General features: G+C 46.6%; 1 protein-coding gene across 2 annotated transcripts in view; it reads left to right on the forward strand.

Annotated features, from left to right (window-relative positions):
- The first annotated feature begins 722 nt into the window (after positions 1-722).
- Positions 723-15,427, forward strand: part of LOC128847233 (butyrophilin subfamily 1 member A1-like) — a 41,342-nt gene continuing 26,637 nt past the window's right edge. For both annotated transcript variants that reach the window (XM_054046610.1, XM_054046611.1), the window contains exons 1-2: positions 723-901; positions 14,710-14,826. In XM_054046610.1, coding sequence (XP_053902585.1) covers positions 14,721-14,826 — 106 coding nt within the window. In that variant the 5' untranslated portion in view covers positions 723-901; positions 14,710-14,720. The remainder of the gene's footprint in view (positions 902-14,709; positions 14,827-15,427) is intronic.

The raw sequence follows: 15,427 nt of genomic DNA on the forward strand, positions 1-15,427 counted from the left end.
AATATCCCTAAGAGGGGCCTTGTTTTGTTACAGCTCAGTCAATACTGCTTTCTCATGTTAAACTTTAAAAAAACAAACATAATGTTTTGAATAGCTCCCTGCCCAGCAAATAACCTGGCCCCAACCCTCAAATCAAACCCCCCCCCCCACCATTTCTGCCCCAAGATCTGACACCTCGATTCTACCCCTCCCCCAGTCCCCCCACAGCAGGGCAAGTAGGCCGGTCCAGTCAGGCTGTACCAGTCCACACTGTGCACTGGAAAGACACCGAACCGCCCCCGGCCTCTCAAGAGCACAGAGCGGGGCAGGGCTGGGAGCGGTACAGCAGCCGGGGGAGCTGCTTGTGTTGTGTGAAGAAACACTTCCTTTTGTTTGTTTTAAACCCGCTGCCTGTTAATTTCATTTGGTCACCCCTAGTTCTTGTGTTCTGAGAAGGAGTAAATAACACTTCCTTATTTACTGTCTCTACACCCGTCATGACTTTATAGACCTCTATGATATCCCCCCTTAGTCGTCCCTTTTCCAAGCTGAAAAGTCCCGGTTTTATTCATCTCTCCACACAAGGAAGCTGTGCGGGGAGCTGGCTGGGATTCAAGTAAGGGCAGCGGCTTCAGTGAATGTTACTGAGCATGTTCCGGTCCCTGCAGCCTGCTCAGGAAACAGCAAAGTTGTAAAACATGATAAGAGGGGGATTCTCAGAAATCACGTGATGGCATCTCAACTGTTTTCTCCTCCCCTCTCATCCTCCCAACAGCAAGTCGCAGCCAGCCCAGCCTCTGCTTCTTCCAGCAACACAGGGCCTGGCAAGGAGGAGAGGGGACCACACTGAACCCACCCCCACACACACACACAGGATGGGAGAGGGGGGTGAAGAGCCCCAGGAGCTGCCGAAGGAGCAGAGGTGAGGCTGGGAGGCAGATGTGGGGGTGAAACTGGTGTGGGGGATTGGTGGAGGGGGCAGATGTGGTGGGGGGATTGGTGTGGGGGGCAGTGGTGCAAGTAAAATTATTTTATTCCCCTCCCCATCCCACATTACCTGGGGGGGGAAGGGAGCTGGGAGTGGTAGGACAGACCTTGCCTGGAAGCCCAGGTGGTGGGGCCGGGGGTTCTGCTCCTTTCCCCATTAGGAGGAGCAGTAGTGCGTGGGAAAGGAGCAGAAGGCAGGTGTAGTGTTGGAAACTGCTCCCTGTAGGAATGTGCTACCTGTAGCAGTTACTGCTACATAATGGATTGTAAGAAACTGCTATTGTAAAAAAAACTGCTCTCTGATGTAGCAAATGCCTACAGATAGCAGTTTGTCCCCTGCACTCTTTTGTTGTCACCTGCACTCATAGCAGGATAAACTATTATCTAGACTATTCCTGACAGGTGTTTGTCTAACCCACTCTTAAAAATCTCCACTGATGGAGATTCCCTTCCCTAGGCAATTTATTCCAGTGCTTAACCACCCTGACAGGAAGTTATTCCTAATGTCCAACCTAAACCTCCCTTGCTGCAATTTAAGCCCATTGCTTCTTGTCCTATACTCAGAGGTTAAGGAGAACAATTCTTCTCCCTCCTCCTTGTAACAACCTTTTATGTACTTGAAAACAGTTATCATGTTTCAATCTTTCCTCATAGGTCATGTTTTCTAGACCTTTAATCATTTTTGTTGCTCTTCTCTGGACTTTCTCCAATTTGTCCACATCTTTCCTGAAATGTGGCACCCAGAACTGAACACAATACTCCAGTTGAGGCCTAATCAGCGCGGAGTAGAGCGGAAGAATTACTTCTCGTTTCTTGCTTATGACACTCCTGCTAATACATCTGAGAATTATGTTCCTTTTTTTGCAGCAGTGTTACACTGTTGACTCATATTTAGCTTGCGATCCACTATTACTCCCAGATCCCTTTCTGCAGTACTCCTTCCTAGGAAGTCATTTCCTATTTTGTATGTGTGCAACTGATTGTTCCTTCCTAAATGGAGTACTTTGCATTTGTCCTTATTGAATTTCATCCTATTTACTTCAGACCATTTCTCCAGTTTGTCCAGATCATTTTGAATTTTAACCCTATCCTCCAAAGCACTTGCAACCCCTCCCAGCTTGGTATCATCCACAAACTTTATATGTGTGTTCTCTATGCTATTATTTAAATCATTGATGAAGATATTGAACAGAAACATATCCAGAACTGATCCCTGCAGGTCCCCACTCATGATGCCCTTCCAGCATTACTGTGAACCACTGATAACTATTCTCTGGGAACAGTTTTCCAACCAGTTTTGCACCCACCTTATTGTAGCTCCATCTAGGTGGCACTTCCCTAGTTTGTTTATGAGAAGGTCATGCAACACAGTATCAAAAACTTTACTAAAGTCAAGATATACCATATCTACCACTTCCTCCCTATCCACAAGGCTTGTTACCCTGTCAAAGAAAGCTATCAGGTTGGTTTGACACAATTTGTTCTTGACAAATCCATGCTGACTGTTACTTATCACCTTTATTTTCTTCTAGATGTTTGAAAACTGATTGCTTAATTATTTGCTCCATTATCTTAGTTAAGCTGACTCATCTGTAGTTCCCCGGGTTGTCCTTATTTCCCTTTTTATAGATTGGCACTATAGTTGCCCTTTTCTAGTCTTCTGGAATCTCTCTCATCTTCCATGACTTTTCAAAGATAACTGCTAATGGCTCAGATATCTCCTCAGTCAGCTCCTTTAGTATTCTAGGGGCTGGTCCCCACTTAGTCCGGACTTCGGACTAAGGTACGCAAATTCAGCTACGTTAATAACGTAGCTGAATTCGAAGTACCTTAGTCTGAACTTACCGCGGTCCAGACGCGGCCGGAAGTCTCCCCCCGTCGATGCCGCGTACTCCTCTCGGCGAGCTGGAGTACCGGCGCCGACTGTGAGCACTTCCGGGATCGATTTATCGCGTCTTAACCAGACGCGATAAATCGATCCCAGAACATCGATGGCGTGCCGCCGGACCAGCCGGTAAGTGAAGACTAGGCCTAGGATGCTTTTCATTTGGCCCTAGTGACTTGAAGACATCTAATTTGTCTAAGTAATTTTTAACTTGTTCTTTTCCTATTTTTGCCTCTAATCCTACCTCATTTTCATTGGCATTCACTATGTTAGACATCCAATCACCACCAACCTTTTTAGTGAAAACCAAAACAAAAAAGTCATTAAGCACCTCTTCCATTTTCACATTTTCTGTTATTGTTGTCCCCCCCCCCCCCGCACCCCCATTGAGTAATGGGCCTACCCTGTCCTTGGTCTTCCTCTTGCTTCTAATGTACTTGTAGAATGTTTTCTTGTTACCCTTTATGTCTCTAGCTAATATGATCTTGTTTTGTGACTTGGCCTTTCTAATTTTGTCCCTACATACTTGTGTTATTTGTTTATATTCATCCTTTGTAATTTGACCTAGTTTCCACTTTTTTGTAGGACTCTTTCTTGATTTTTAGATCACTGAAGATCTCCTGGTTAAGCCTGGGTGATCTCTTGCCATACTTCCTATCTTTCCTATGCAGTGGTATAGTTTGCTCTTGTGCCCTTAATAATGTCTCTTTGAAAAACTGCCAATTGTCTTCAATTGCTTTTCTCCTTAGACTTGCTTCCCATGGGCTCTTACCTACCAACTCCTCAAGTCTGCTAAAGTCTGCCTTCTTGAAATCCATTATCTTTATTTTGCCGATCTCCCTCCTACCATTCCTTAGAATCATGACTTCTACCATTTCATGATCGCTTCCACCCAAGCTGCCTTCCACTTTCAAATTCTCAATCAGTTCCTCCCTGTTTGTCAAAATCAAATCTAGAACAGCCTCTCCCCTAGTAGCTTTCTCCACCTTCTAAATTAAAAATTGTTTCCAATATATTCCAAGAGCTTGTTGGATAATCTGTGCCCTGCTGTGTTATTTTCCCAACAGATGTCTGGGTAGTTGAATTTCCCCATCACCAGCAAGAACATAAGGTTGTTCTTATTTACTGACTTGTCCTAATTTGCTAAAAACTGCTATATGATGTAGCTAATTCCTACAGACAGCAGTTTCTTACACTGTATAGTAGGAATTTGCTACCTGTAGCAAGGAGAGGTAGTGGATTGTTACCATTAGCAGTAACTGATACATATTAGCAGTTACTGATACATATGGTTGTTCTTATGTGCTGACTTGTCCTAATTTGCTAAAACTTGACAGTGGTGTGGGATGGAAGCATAAAGTCTTCAGCTTCCAAACGACCCTGCCTGGTGCACATATGTATCAATTACCTTTTAATAGAGGATTGTAAAAAATAGAGTGAGGTCATTTAAACATCATTTATTTTGCAGTTTCATTTACTGTGCTAAAAATGTAGCATCCTGACATGGATACTTCTGCCCAAGTGACCTGTGGGTTGGATTCATTGTAGTGGGTCACGGGACATGTGGAAGATAATTTAAACTCTTAATTTCCTTAGGGTTTGCCTTCAATATATTTCTATGCTGGTGCAACCTCTGACCATTACAGTTCATCAGCTCAGCAGGCAGGCACAGACAGCAATGCCCTTGTCCTGTTGCCTTGACTGAGGGTATGTCTACACTACGAAATTAGGTTGAATTTATAGAAATTAGTTTTTTAGAAATCCTTTTTATAGAGTCGATTGTCTTTGTCCCCACACAAAATGCTCTAAGTGCATTAAGTACCTAGGCTAACGTCAACTTCTGGAGCGTTGCACTGTGGGTAGCTATCCCACAGTTCCCGCAGTCTCTGCTGCCCATTGGAATTCTGGGTTGGGATCCCAATGCCTGGTGGGGAAAAGTGTTGCAGGTGATTCTGGGTACATGTCATCAGGTGCCCCCTTCCTCCCTCCCTCCGTGAAAGCAACGGCAGATTATCATTTCGTGCCTTTTTTTCCTGGGTTGCCTGTGCAGATGCCATACCATGGCAAGCATGGAGCCCGCTCAGCTCACCATCACCGTACGTCTCCTGGGTGCTGGCAGATGTGGGACTGCATTGCTCATAGCAGCAGCTCATTGCCTTTTGGCAGCAGATGGTGCATTACGACTGGTAGCCATCGTCGTCGTCTCCTGGGTGCTCTTTTAGCTGACCTCGGTGAGGTCAGTCAGGGGTGCCTGGGCAGACATGGGAGTGACTCAGGCAGGTCATTCCCATCTTCTGCCAAGCACCCAAGAGATGATGATGGCTAGCAGTCCTACTGCACCGTCTGCTGCCAGCCTAAGATGTAAAAGATACCTGGAGTGGATCAAAACAAGAAATAGACCCAATTTGTTTTGTATTAATTTGCTTCCTCCCTCCCTCCGTTAAATGGCCTGCTAAACCCAGGGTTTTGAATTCAATCCTTGAGGGGGCCATTCTGTGTGACAGTTGTTTGTGTTTCTCCTTGATGCAAAGCCACCCCCTTTGTTGATTTTAATTCCCTGTAAGCCATGTTGTCAGTCGCCCCTCCCTCCGTCAGAGCAACGACAGACAATCGTTTAGCACCTTTTTTCAGCCCAGACGCCATGGCACTGGGATCATGGAGCCCCCTCAGATCACCACAGCAATTATGAGCACTATGAACACCACACACATTATCTTGGAGTATATGGAGAAGCAGAACCTGCCAAAGCAAAACCAGGCGAGGAGGCGACAGCAGCGCGGTGACGAGAGTGATGAGGACATAGACTTCTCACAAAGTATGGGCCCCGGCAATGTGCATATCATGGTGTTAATGGGGCAGGTTCATGCCGAAGAATGCTAATTCTGAGCCTGGGAAACAAGCATAAACTGCTGGGACTGCATAGTGTTGCAGGTCTGGGACAATTCCCAGTGGCTGCGAAACTTTCGCATGCATAAGGACACTTTCATGGAACTTTGTGACTTGCTTTCCCCTGCCCTGAAGTGCCAGAATACCAAGATGAGAGCAGCCCTCACAGTTGAGAAGGGAGTGGCGATAGCCCTGTGGAAGCTTGCAACGCCAGACAGCTACCAGTCAGTCGGGCATCAATTTGGAGTGGGCAAATCTACTGTGGGGGCTGCTGTGATCCAAGTAGCCAATGCAATCAAAAAGCTGCTGTTATCAAGGGTAGTGACTCTGGGAAACGTGCAGGTCATAGTGAATGGCTTTGCTTCAATGGGATTCCCTAACTGTGGTGGGGCGATAGATGGAACCCATATCCCTAGCTTGGCACCGGAGCATGAAGCCAGTGCATACATAAACTGAAAGGGTTACTTTTCAATGGTGCTGCAAGCACTGATGGATCACAAGGGATGTTCCACCACCATCAATGTGGGATAGCCGGGAAAGGTACATGACACTCGCATCTTCAGGAACTCTGGTCTGTTTCAAAAGCTGCAGGAAGAGACTTTCTTCCCAGACCAGAAAATAACTGTTGGAGATGTTGAAATGCCTATAGTTATCCTTGGGGACCCAGCCTACCCCTTAATGCCATGGCTCATGAAGCTTTACACAGGCACCCTGGACAGTAGTCAGGATCTGTTCAACTAGTGCAGAATGGTGGTAGAATGTGCATTTGGACATTTAAAAGCACGCTGGCGCAGTTTACTGACTCAGATAGACCTCAGCGAAACCAATATTCACATTGTTATTACTGCTTGCTGTGTGCTCCACAATATCTGTGAGAGTAAGTGGGAGACATTTATGGCAGGGTCGGAGGTTGAGGCAAATCGCCTGACCACTGATTATGCGCAGCCAGACACCAGGGCGGTTAGAAGAGTACAGGAGGGCGTGGTACGCATCAGAGAAGCTTTGAAAACCAGTTTCATGACTGGCCAGGCTACGATGTGAAAGTTCTGTTTCTTTCTCCTTCATGAACCCCCACCCTCCTTGGTTCATTCTACTCCCTGTAAGCTAACCACCTTCCCCTCCCCCCTTCGATTACCACTTGCAGAGGCAATAAAGTCATTGTTGCTTCACATTCATGAATTCTTTATTAATTCATCACACAAATAGGGGGATAACTGCCAAGGTAGCCTGGGAGGAGTGGGGGAGGAGGGAAGCACCAGGTGGGGGGGGAGGAGAGAAGGACAAGCCCACACTTCACTTTAAAACTTATTGAAGGCCAACCTCCTGTTGCTTGGGCAATCCTCTGGGGTGGATTGGCTGAGTGGCCAGAGCCCCCCTCCACTGCGTTCTTGAGCATCTGAGTGAGGAGGCTATGGAACTTGGGGAGGAGGGCTGCGCTCCAGCTGCCTTTCCTGAACTCAACCATATGCTGGAGCATATGAGTTTGATCCTCCAGCAGCCTGAGTATTGACTCCTGCATTTTGTCAGCAAGTTGACACCACCTATCATCTTCCGCCTGCCACTTACTCTCTTCAGCCCGCCACCTCTCCTCGCATTCATATTGTACTTTCCTGCACTCTGACATTGTCTGCCTCCACACATTCTGCTGTGCTCTGTCAGTGTGGGAGGACAGCAGGAGCTCAGAGAACATTTCATCCGAGTGCATTTTTTTCACCTTCTAATCTTCGCTAGCCTCTGCAAAGGAGAAACATTTGCAGCTGGTGGAGGAAAAAAAAAGACATTTTAGAGAACAATGGGTACACTCTTTCACGTTAAACCTTGCTGTTCACATTACGTAGCACGTGTGCTTTTGTTACAAGGTCGCATTTTGCCTCTTATATTGAGGGCCTGCCGGTTTGGTGTGAGAGATCACTCACGCAGTGCCAGGCAACAGAATTCGGCTTGCAGACAGCCATGGTAAGCCACAGTCTTTTGGCTTCTTTAACCTTCATAACATGTTGGAATGGTTTCAAACAGCAGCGCCCTCATTTCCCATACCAAGCACCCATTGGGTTGGCCATTTAAAATGGGTTGGCAATTTAAAAGGAGAGGCTGAAGTTTGCAGGTTAGCATGCAGCACAAACCCAAAGAACCCCTCCACATGCACCCAATTCTCTGGGATGATCGCTTCACCCCTCCCCCCACCACATGGCTAACAGTGGGGAACATTTCTGTTCAGCCACAGCCAAACAGGAACGGGCATCTCTGAATGTCCCCTTAATAAAATCACCCTATTTCAACCAGGTGACGATGAATGATATCACTCTCCTGAGGATAACACAGAGAGATAAGGAACGGATGTTGTTTGAATGCCAGCAAACACCGGGACCATACGCTGCCATGCTTTGTTATGCAATGATTCCAGACTACGTGCTACTGGTCTGGCGTGGTAAAGTGTCCTACCATGGCAGACGGAATAAGGCTGCCCTCCCCAGAAACCTTTTGCAAAGGCTTTGGGAGTACATGAAGGAGAGCTTTATGGAGATGTCCCAGGAGGATTTCCACTCCATCCCCAGACACATTAACAGACTTTTCCAGTAGCTGTACTGGCCGCAATTCCAGGGTAAATTAATCATTAAACACGCTTGCTTTTAAACCATGTGTAATATTTACAAAGGTACACTCACCAGAGGTCACTTCTCCGCCTTCAGGGTCCGGGAGCCCGCCTTGAGTGGGTTCGGGGGGTACTGGCTCCAGGTCCAGAGTGAAAAACATATCCTGGCTGTTGGGGAAACTGGTTTCTCCGCTTCCTTGCTGTGAGCTATCTTCAATCTCTTCATCATCATCTTTCTCGTCCCCAAAACCCGCTTCCGTGTTGTGTGCTTCTCCACTGATGGAGTCAAAGCACAGGGTTGGGGTAGTGGTGGCTGCACCATCTCACATGGCATGCAGCTCATCATAGAAGCAGCATGTTCAGGGCTCTGACCCGGAGTGGCCGTTTGCCTCTCTGTTTTTTTGGTAGGCTTGCCTTAGCTACTTAATTTTCACGTGGCACTGCTTTGTATCCCTGTTATGGCCTCTGTCTTTCATGCCCTTTGAGACTTTTTCTAATGTTTTGGCATTTCGTTTACTGGAATGGAGTTCAGCTAGCACTGATTCGTCTCCCCATACGGCTATCAGATCCCATACCTCCCGTTCGGTCCATGCTGGAGCTCTTTTGCAATCCTGGGACTCCATCATGGTCATCTCTGCTGATGAGATCTGCACTCACCTGCACCTTGCCACGCTGGCCAAACAGGAAATGAGATTCAAAAGTTCTTGGGCCTTTTCCTGTCTACCTGGCCAGAAAAGGGCAACTACTATGATTAGGCATATGGAACAGCTTCCATATGAGGAGAGATTTAAAAGACTGGGGGACGTTCTGGCTTGGACTAGAGACTGCTAAGGGGGGAATATGATAGAGGTCTATAAAATCTTGACTGGTGTGAAGAAAGTGAAAAGCTCCCTCACATAACACAAGAACTAGGGGTCACCCAATGACATTAATAAGCAGCAGGTTTAAAACAAACAAAAGGAAGTACTTCTTCACACAACATACAGTCAACCTGTGGAACTTTTTGCCAAGGGCTGTTGTGAAGGCCAACACTAGAACAGGATTCAAAAAAGAACTAGATAAGTTCAGGGAGGATATGTCCATCAATGGCTATTAGCCAGGATGGTCAGGGATGCAACACCATGCTCTGAGAGCCTCTGTTTGCCCGAAGCTGGGTGTGGATGACAGGGGATGGATCACTCAATAATTGCCCTGTTCTATTAATTCCCTTTGAAGTACCTGGCATTGGCCATTGTTGGAAGACACAGTACTGGGCTAGATGTACCATTGGTGTGACCCAATATGGCCATTCTTATGTAAAAATTAATTATAATATAATAAAAATGTTTAGTACAGAAACTCCCAACACCAGCCAAAATTTATCACTTGGGCAACACGGCTCTGTCTGCTGGAAACCTAGGCAGAGTAAGTGAGTTCATGTAAATACAATCTGGCCCTGAAATCTTCCCCCGACCCCAGCTCATCACCAGCTGTCAGGGGAGTTGCTCATTCAGACCTTGCTTACAAATCATAATTTTAAATTATAAGGTCGGCCAACATTGCCAAAACGAATGTGCCGACATTGTCAGAAAAAACAACAGCTGTGAGAGGAAGCCAGTCTTTGTTCATACTTTTCAAACCTATTATACTTCTTTAGGTACAAGTATTTTATCATACACTGTATATGCTTTTAAAGTGTGTATTAATGTTTCAATTGAAATTTCCAACCAATGACAAAATTGGCAACACCATTGTAACTAGTAGACCACTGTTGGGGGTGTGTGTTTGGGAAATTCAGGGGGGTGTACAGCCCCTGGGAGGGGGTATAGGGAAGGCTCAGTTTCACTGAATTAAGTCTCCTTTTGGAGCACCTCAGTAGGTTACATCAAAGAGGAGCTGCAGTGACTAGGCATTCAGATGCCTGTGCCTTTAAGAAAAGGCTTTGGAATGCTTGTGCCTTTAAGAACCCCACCCTGGGAAGCCCATGCTGAGAGGTGCTGTCTGTGGAAGGGGAAATAAAAAGCCCATCTGCTCCCTGCACGCTATTTTTTGCCAAACACTGGTGTCTCAGTCCACTGGGGTAACTGTTACCCCCTCTGCCCTGCCTCTGCCGGGGTTTTGCCCTCTGTCACCCTCTGGCAGTGCCTCACCATGGGTTTAACTCTATCTCCTTCCCCCCATCCCTGATTTTGCCCTTCAGCCCCTTTCTAACCCTGCCTGCAGCTGCTTGACCCCCCCTAAGCAGTCAATTTTTGCCCCCTGCTCAGACCCGGGCCACCCTCCTCCTCCAATTTGCCCCTTTTTAACCCCTGTAAAAAGCAGTCAGCAGAATCTTACCATTAATAAGGGCCGGGTGAAGGGAAGTGGCTTCAGCAGATGTTACTGAGCATACTCAGTTCATGTGAGCATGCTCACTACACCCTAAGTAGCACATTCCTACAGAGAGTAATTTCCTCTACTACACCTGCCCTGGCAATGACAGGGGATGGATCACCGGATGATCACCTGTTCTGTTCATTCCCTCTGGGCCATCTGGCACTGGCCACTGTCAGAAGACAGGACACTGGACTAGATGGACCTTTGGGTTGTCCCAGTCTGGCTGTTCTTATGTTCTGCTGTCAAAGGGGGGAAGTCAGAGGAATGGGCAGAATTTTTGCAGGGGTCAAAGTGTGTCCAGAGGAGGGTGAAACAGGGGAAGAAGTGGGCAGATGGGCAAAATCAGGGACAGAGTGCAGGAGATGAGATTCAGAAAAGGGGAGATGCCCGGCCAGACAGTATCACAGGGTGAAACCCCAGGACAGGGAGGTGCCAAGGAGATCAAAGTTACCACAAATGGAGTGAGCCATCTGCCATGGTTACCAAAGTAGGGTATGGGTGGCTTTGAGATCCTGGCTTGTCCATCCCAGCACCCCCACCCCAGTGCTGCACAGCCTCACACCTGCCTACAGCAGCTCTTCTCTGTCTGCAATGACAGACTGATCTGCCAATGGAGCCTTGATTCAGGGAAATATTTTACACACATGCCATAAAACAAACAGATACTCTTCATGTGTGTTTCTGATGCTTCAATAAATTCCTGCTCAGTTTCCATAGGTGTCAAAGTTCTGCACAGGGCATCAGAGCAGCTCACCAAATGGCCTTATCTGCTGTGTTAGACTGCCTGTTTTGGACTCCCTCTCCCATCACCCACAGGAACTGCAATTTCAGTCCTTTTAATTTATTTTTAAAAAATAGTCCCTCACCAAAGGCTCTTAAGCAAAGTAAACTGTCATGGGATAAGAGGGAATGTTGTGCAGGCCAAGACTATAACAGGGTTCAAAAAAGAACTAGATAAGTTCATGGAAGACAGGTCCATCAATGGCTATTAGCCAGGATGGGCAGGGATGGTGTCCCTAGCCTCTGTTTGCCAGAAGCTGGGAATGGGCGACAGGAGATGGATCACTTGATGATTACCTCGTCTGTTCATTCCCTCTGGGGCACCTGGCACTGGCCACTGTCGGAAGACAGGATAATGGGCTGGATGGACCTTTGGTCTGACCCAGTATGGCCATTCTTATGTTCTTAGTATGGTTTTTATGACAGTGTGTTTGGTGCTGTACAAAGAAGAAGACAATGTGATAGTTACCCTTGGGTGATTGCAGGCTAAGTCCAGCTGGCATTTCTATGTTCATTTGTCCATCCATCTGCAATGTATGTTTTTCTCTCCATCCGTTGGCTAGGAGTTACAACCAATCCAAATCCTTAGAGTGTTTATCTCTGTAGAACAAGGGCTCTCCCTCTATGTTTTATGGGCTGCATTCTGCTCTCAGCTACACCAGCGCAAATCCGGAACAAGGAGGCTAACTTCTGATCTGGATTTACTTCAGATTTACACCGCTGTAAATAAGAGGAAAATTTGACCCTTTCTGTCTAGTGTGTAAATGTCCTCTCAGCAGTGATGGACAGCCTGCAGTCTACAGAATTATCTAGCAGAGAGAGCTGTGTTTGTGGAGTGAGATCTTCTGGGTTCGAGTCCAGGTTCTGCTACTACAGTTGCTGTGTATGGAGTGCAAGTTGCTTTCCTCAGTTTCCCCATCTTTAAAACACCCTAAGCACCAGACCATTGGGAATTCTGGACTATACAATGATTCACACTTGGTCTCTGACCCAATTAATATTTAATTATTTAAATGAAGTGGAATGGCTTCTACAAGAGAGACTGAGAGAAACCCATACAAGAGTATCCTATAGTTCAGTGGCTGGCTAAGCTCTGTGGCTGCGTGGCCACGAAGCAGCCTATTAAGTGCCATGCAGGCGCTCAGGAAACCTGCCTGGCCAGGACCTGCCGTGGCCAGGGGAGGAGTGCCTCTCCCCCAGCCCCACCCCAACCCCAGACCTGCCACGGCCAGGGATGGGGCGGCCCGAATTCAGCCACAGCCCAGACCTGCTGTGGCCGGGGCGCCTCTCCCCCGGTCCCAACCCAGCCCCAGATCTGCTGCGGCCAGGGAGGGGTGCTGAAGGACCAGGAAGAGGTGCCTATCCAGTGTCCACAGCCTCGGAGCTGCTGCAGGGAGAGAGAGCAGGGGGGAGTCCTCTCTCCCTGCCGTAGCCCCGGAGCACCCTCCTGCAACCCAAACTCCTCAGCTCCAGCCCCACCCCAGAGCCCGTACCCCCAGCCAGAGCCCTTATCCCCTTCACCCCAACCCCTCAGCCCCACCCTTACCAAAACATGAATTTTGTTATGTGCACCAATATGAACTTGATGTGTCACATATCACCTCCATATTGGTGCACATAACAAAATTCATTCCGCAAATGTGTGGCAAAAATGAGAGGGAACACTACGTAAGAATGGCCCTACGGGTCAGACCAAAGGACCATTTAGCCCAGTATCCTGTATTCTGATAGTGGCCAATGCCAGGTGCTTCAGAAGGAATGAACAGAATAGGTAATCATCAAGTGATCCATCCCCTATTGCCCATTGTCTGCTTTTAGCAAACAGAGGCTAGGGACACCATCCCTGCTCATCCTGGATAATAGCCATTGATGGACCTATCCTCCAGGAACTTATCCAGTTCTTTTTTGAACCCTGTTATAGTCTAGGCCATCACAATATCCTCTGGCAAAGAGTTCCACAGATTGACTGTGCGTTGTGTGAAGAAATACTTCCTTTTGTTTGTTTTAAACCTTCTGCCTATTAACTTCATTTGGTGACCACTAGTTCTTATGTTTTGAGAAGGAGACTGGCTCCATAGCCCAGTGGTTAGGCTACTCAAATGGTGAAAAGGCAGGAATTGACCCTGGGTTTGCCACATCAAAGGTGCGTATGTTAAGGATTATGCTAAAGCCCATAGCAGTTTAAGAAGTAATGGCCCCTCCTCCTCTGGCCATTTTATAAATAGCATCTCAGTCCCCCTCCCCCATTTTTTTTTTTTTTTGGTGGAAACTATGGGCTGGTCTACACTGAAAACTTACATTATAATAATCCACAGCCCTGAGCCGTGTAGCTATGCTGACCTAACCTGTGCTGTCAACAGCTCTAGATCAATGGAAGAGTTCTTCCATCAGTATAGCTACCACCTCTTGGGAAGATGGATTAACTGCAGGGATGGGAAGAACCTCTGCTTTTGCTGTAGTGAGGCCTGGTCTACACTACAGAGTTAGGTTGATGCAAGGCAGCTTACGTCTATGGAAGTGTCTAGAGCAGACATAAATTTCGCACCTGCCGACGTAACTGCCCTGCTATGCCAACTTAATAACTCCATTTCTATGAGCGTAGAGCATAGAGTTAAGGTCGAAGTAATGAGGTTGATGCAGTGTCAGTGTAAACACTGTGTTGCTTATGTCGACTGTTACTGGCCTTCAGGAACCTTCCCACAATGCCCCACACTGACAGTACAATCAATACAAGTGCTCCTGGTGACACACTGCTGACACAAGAAGCAGAGTGTAAACACGCACAAGTGATGCAGTTACTGCGGCACCTGTATGCCAACATACGGCCAGCGTGGAGGGACGGGGCCTGGGGCAGAAGAGGCATGGCTGGGGGCTAGCCTCCCCAAACAGGTGGTTCATGCTCTGCCCATGGGTCACTGTGATGGCCCTAGACTCCATTGTGCTAAGGGCTGTACAAATACAGAACATAAAGTTGGCCCCTACTTCAAAAAGTTTACAAGCTAAGTAATCCCAGGAGTATAAACAGAAGCACAATCTCATTATCTTCAATTTTACATCTAGTCAGAGTGCAGGTGGTAAGATAAATATTTGGAAGCTACTTAGGAGATATTTTTTAATGGATCACCCAGTTTTCAAAAAGCAAATAAAATATTCAGGGTATTTTATGTAATATTCACCATATTTGTATCAAATTCACTGGCTGACACTCACTTGTGTGGTTGTTTTTTTTTTTTTTTTGGCCCAGCACCAACTAAAATGAAGATGAGACCTTTCTCTGTCTCCAAGAGCTCAGTAGGGAGCTCCTCCCTTCTTGGTTACACCATAATCTTCATTTGTCTTCTTGTTCACAAGTTGGACTCAGGTAAGAATTCCTACTTTTCAACATATTTTCTGGCACCTCCTGTAAATGAAATATTAAGTCCATGGAAAAAAAAATGAAATTTCCAAGTTGTTTCTCTTTTGAAGGGTTTCAGATGGACCAATTTTGGGGAAGAATGTTCATGACATTTTTAAACAAAAATGTGACTGAATTTTTTTTTAATCAAAAATGTTATTCAGATTTTTCATGTACTGAAAACACAGGCACAAACAGGTTCAGATTCCTTCTGACAGCGCTTGCATATCCTTCCACTTCTCTCTTGGTCTCACATTACAGCAGGATGGTAGCCTTAAAGGGGTAGACAGTGACAGAGGTTCTCCATTCTTGTGGGACACCCTTTCTTCCCTCCTTCTCTACCTTAACGGGGTCAGGCTGGCTGCACCTGGGGAACCCCTGGAAGCTTAGAAAGATGGGGGAAGGTAAGGGGAACAGGAATAAATGAAGAGGAACAGGCACTTCATGTAAAAACATTTATCAGCATTTTGGAAAATATAAAACCAACCCAAAAAACTAGTTACAAATTTTAAAAAAATCCAGTGACAGTGTTTTTTTTACACATTATTCAAGCAGATCTACTCTTAGG

This window comes from Malaclemys terrapin, chromosome 13, assembly GCF_027887155.1.
Source record: "Malaclemys terrapin pileata isolate rMalTer1 chromosome 13, rMalTer1.hap1, whole genome shotgun sequence".
In the NCBI taxonomy this organism is placed as follows: domain Eukaryota; kingdom Metazoa; phylum Chordata; order Testudines; family Emydidae; genus Malaclemys; species Malaclemys terrapin.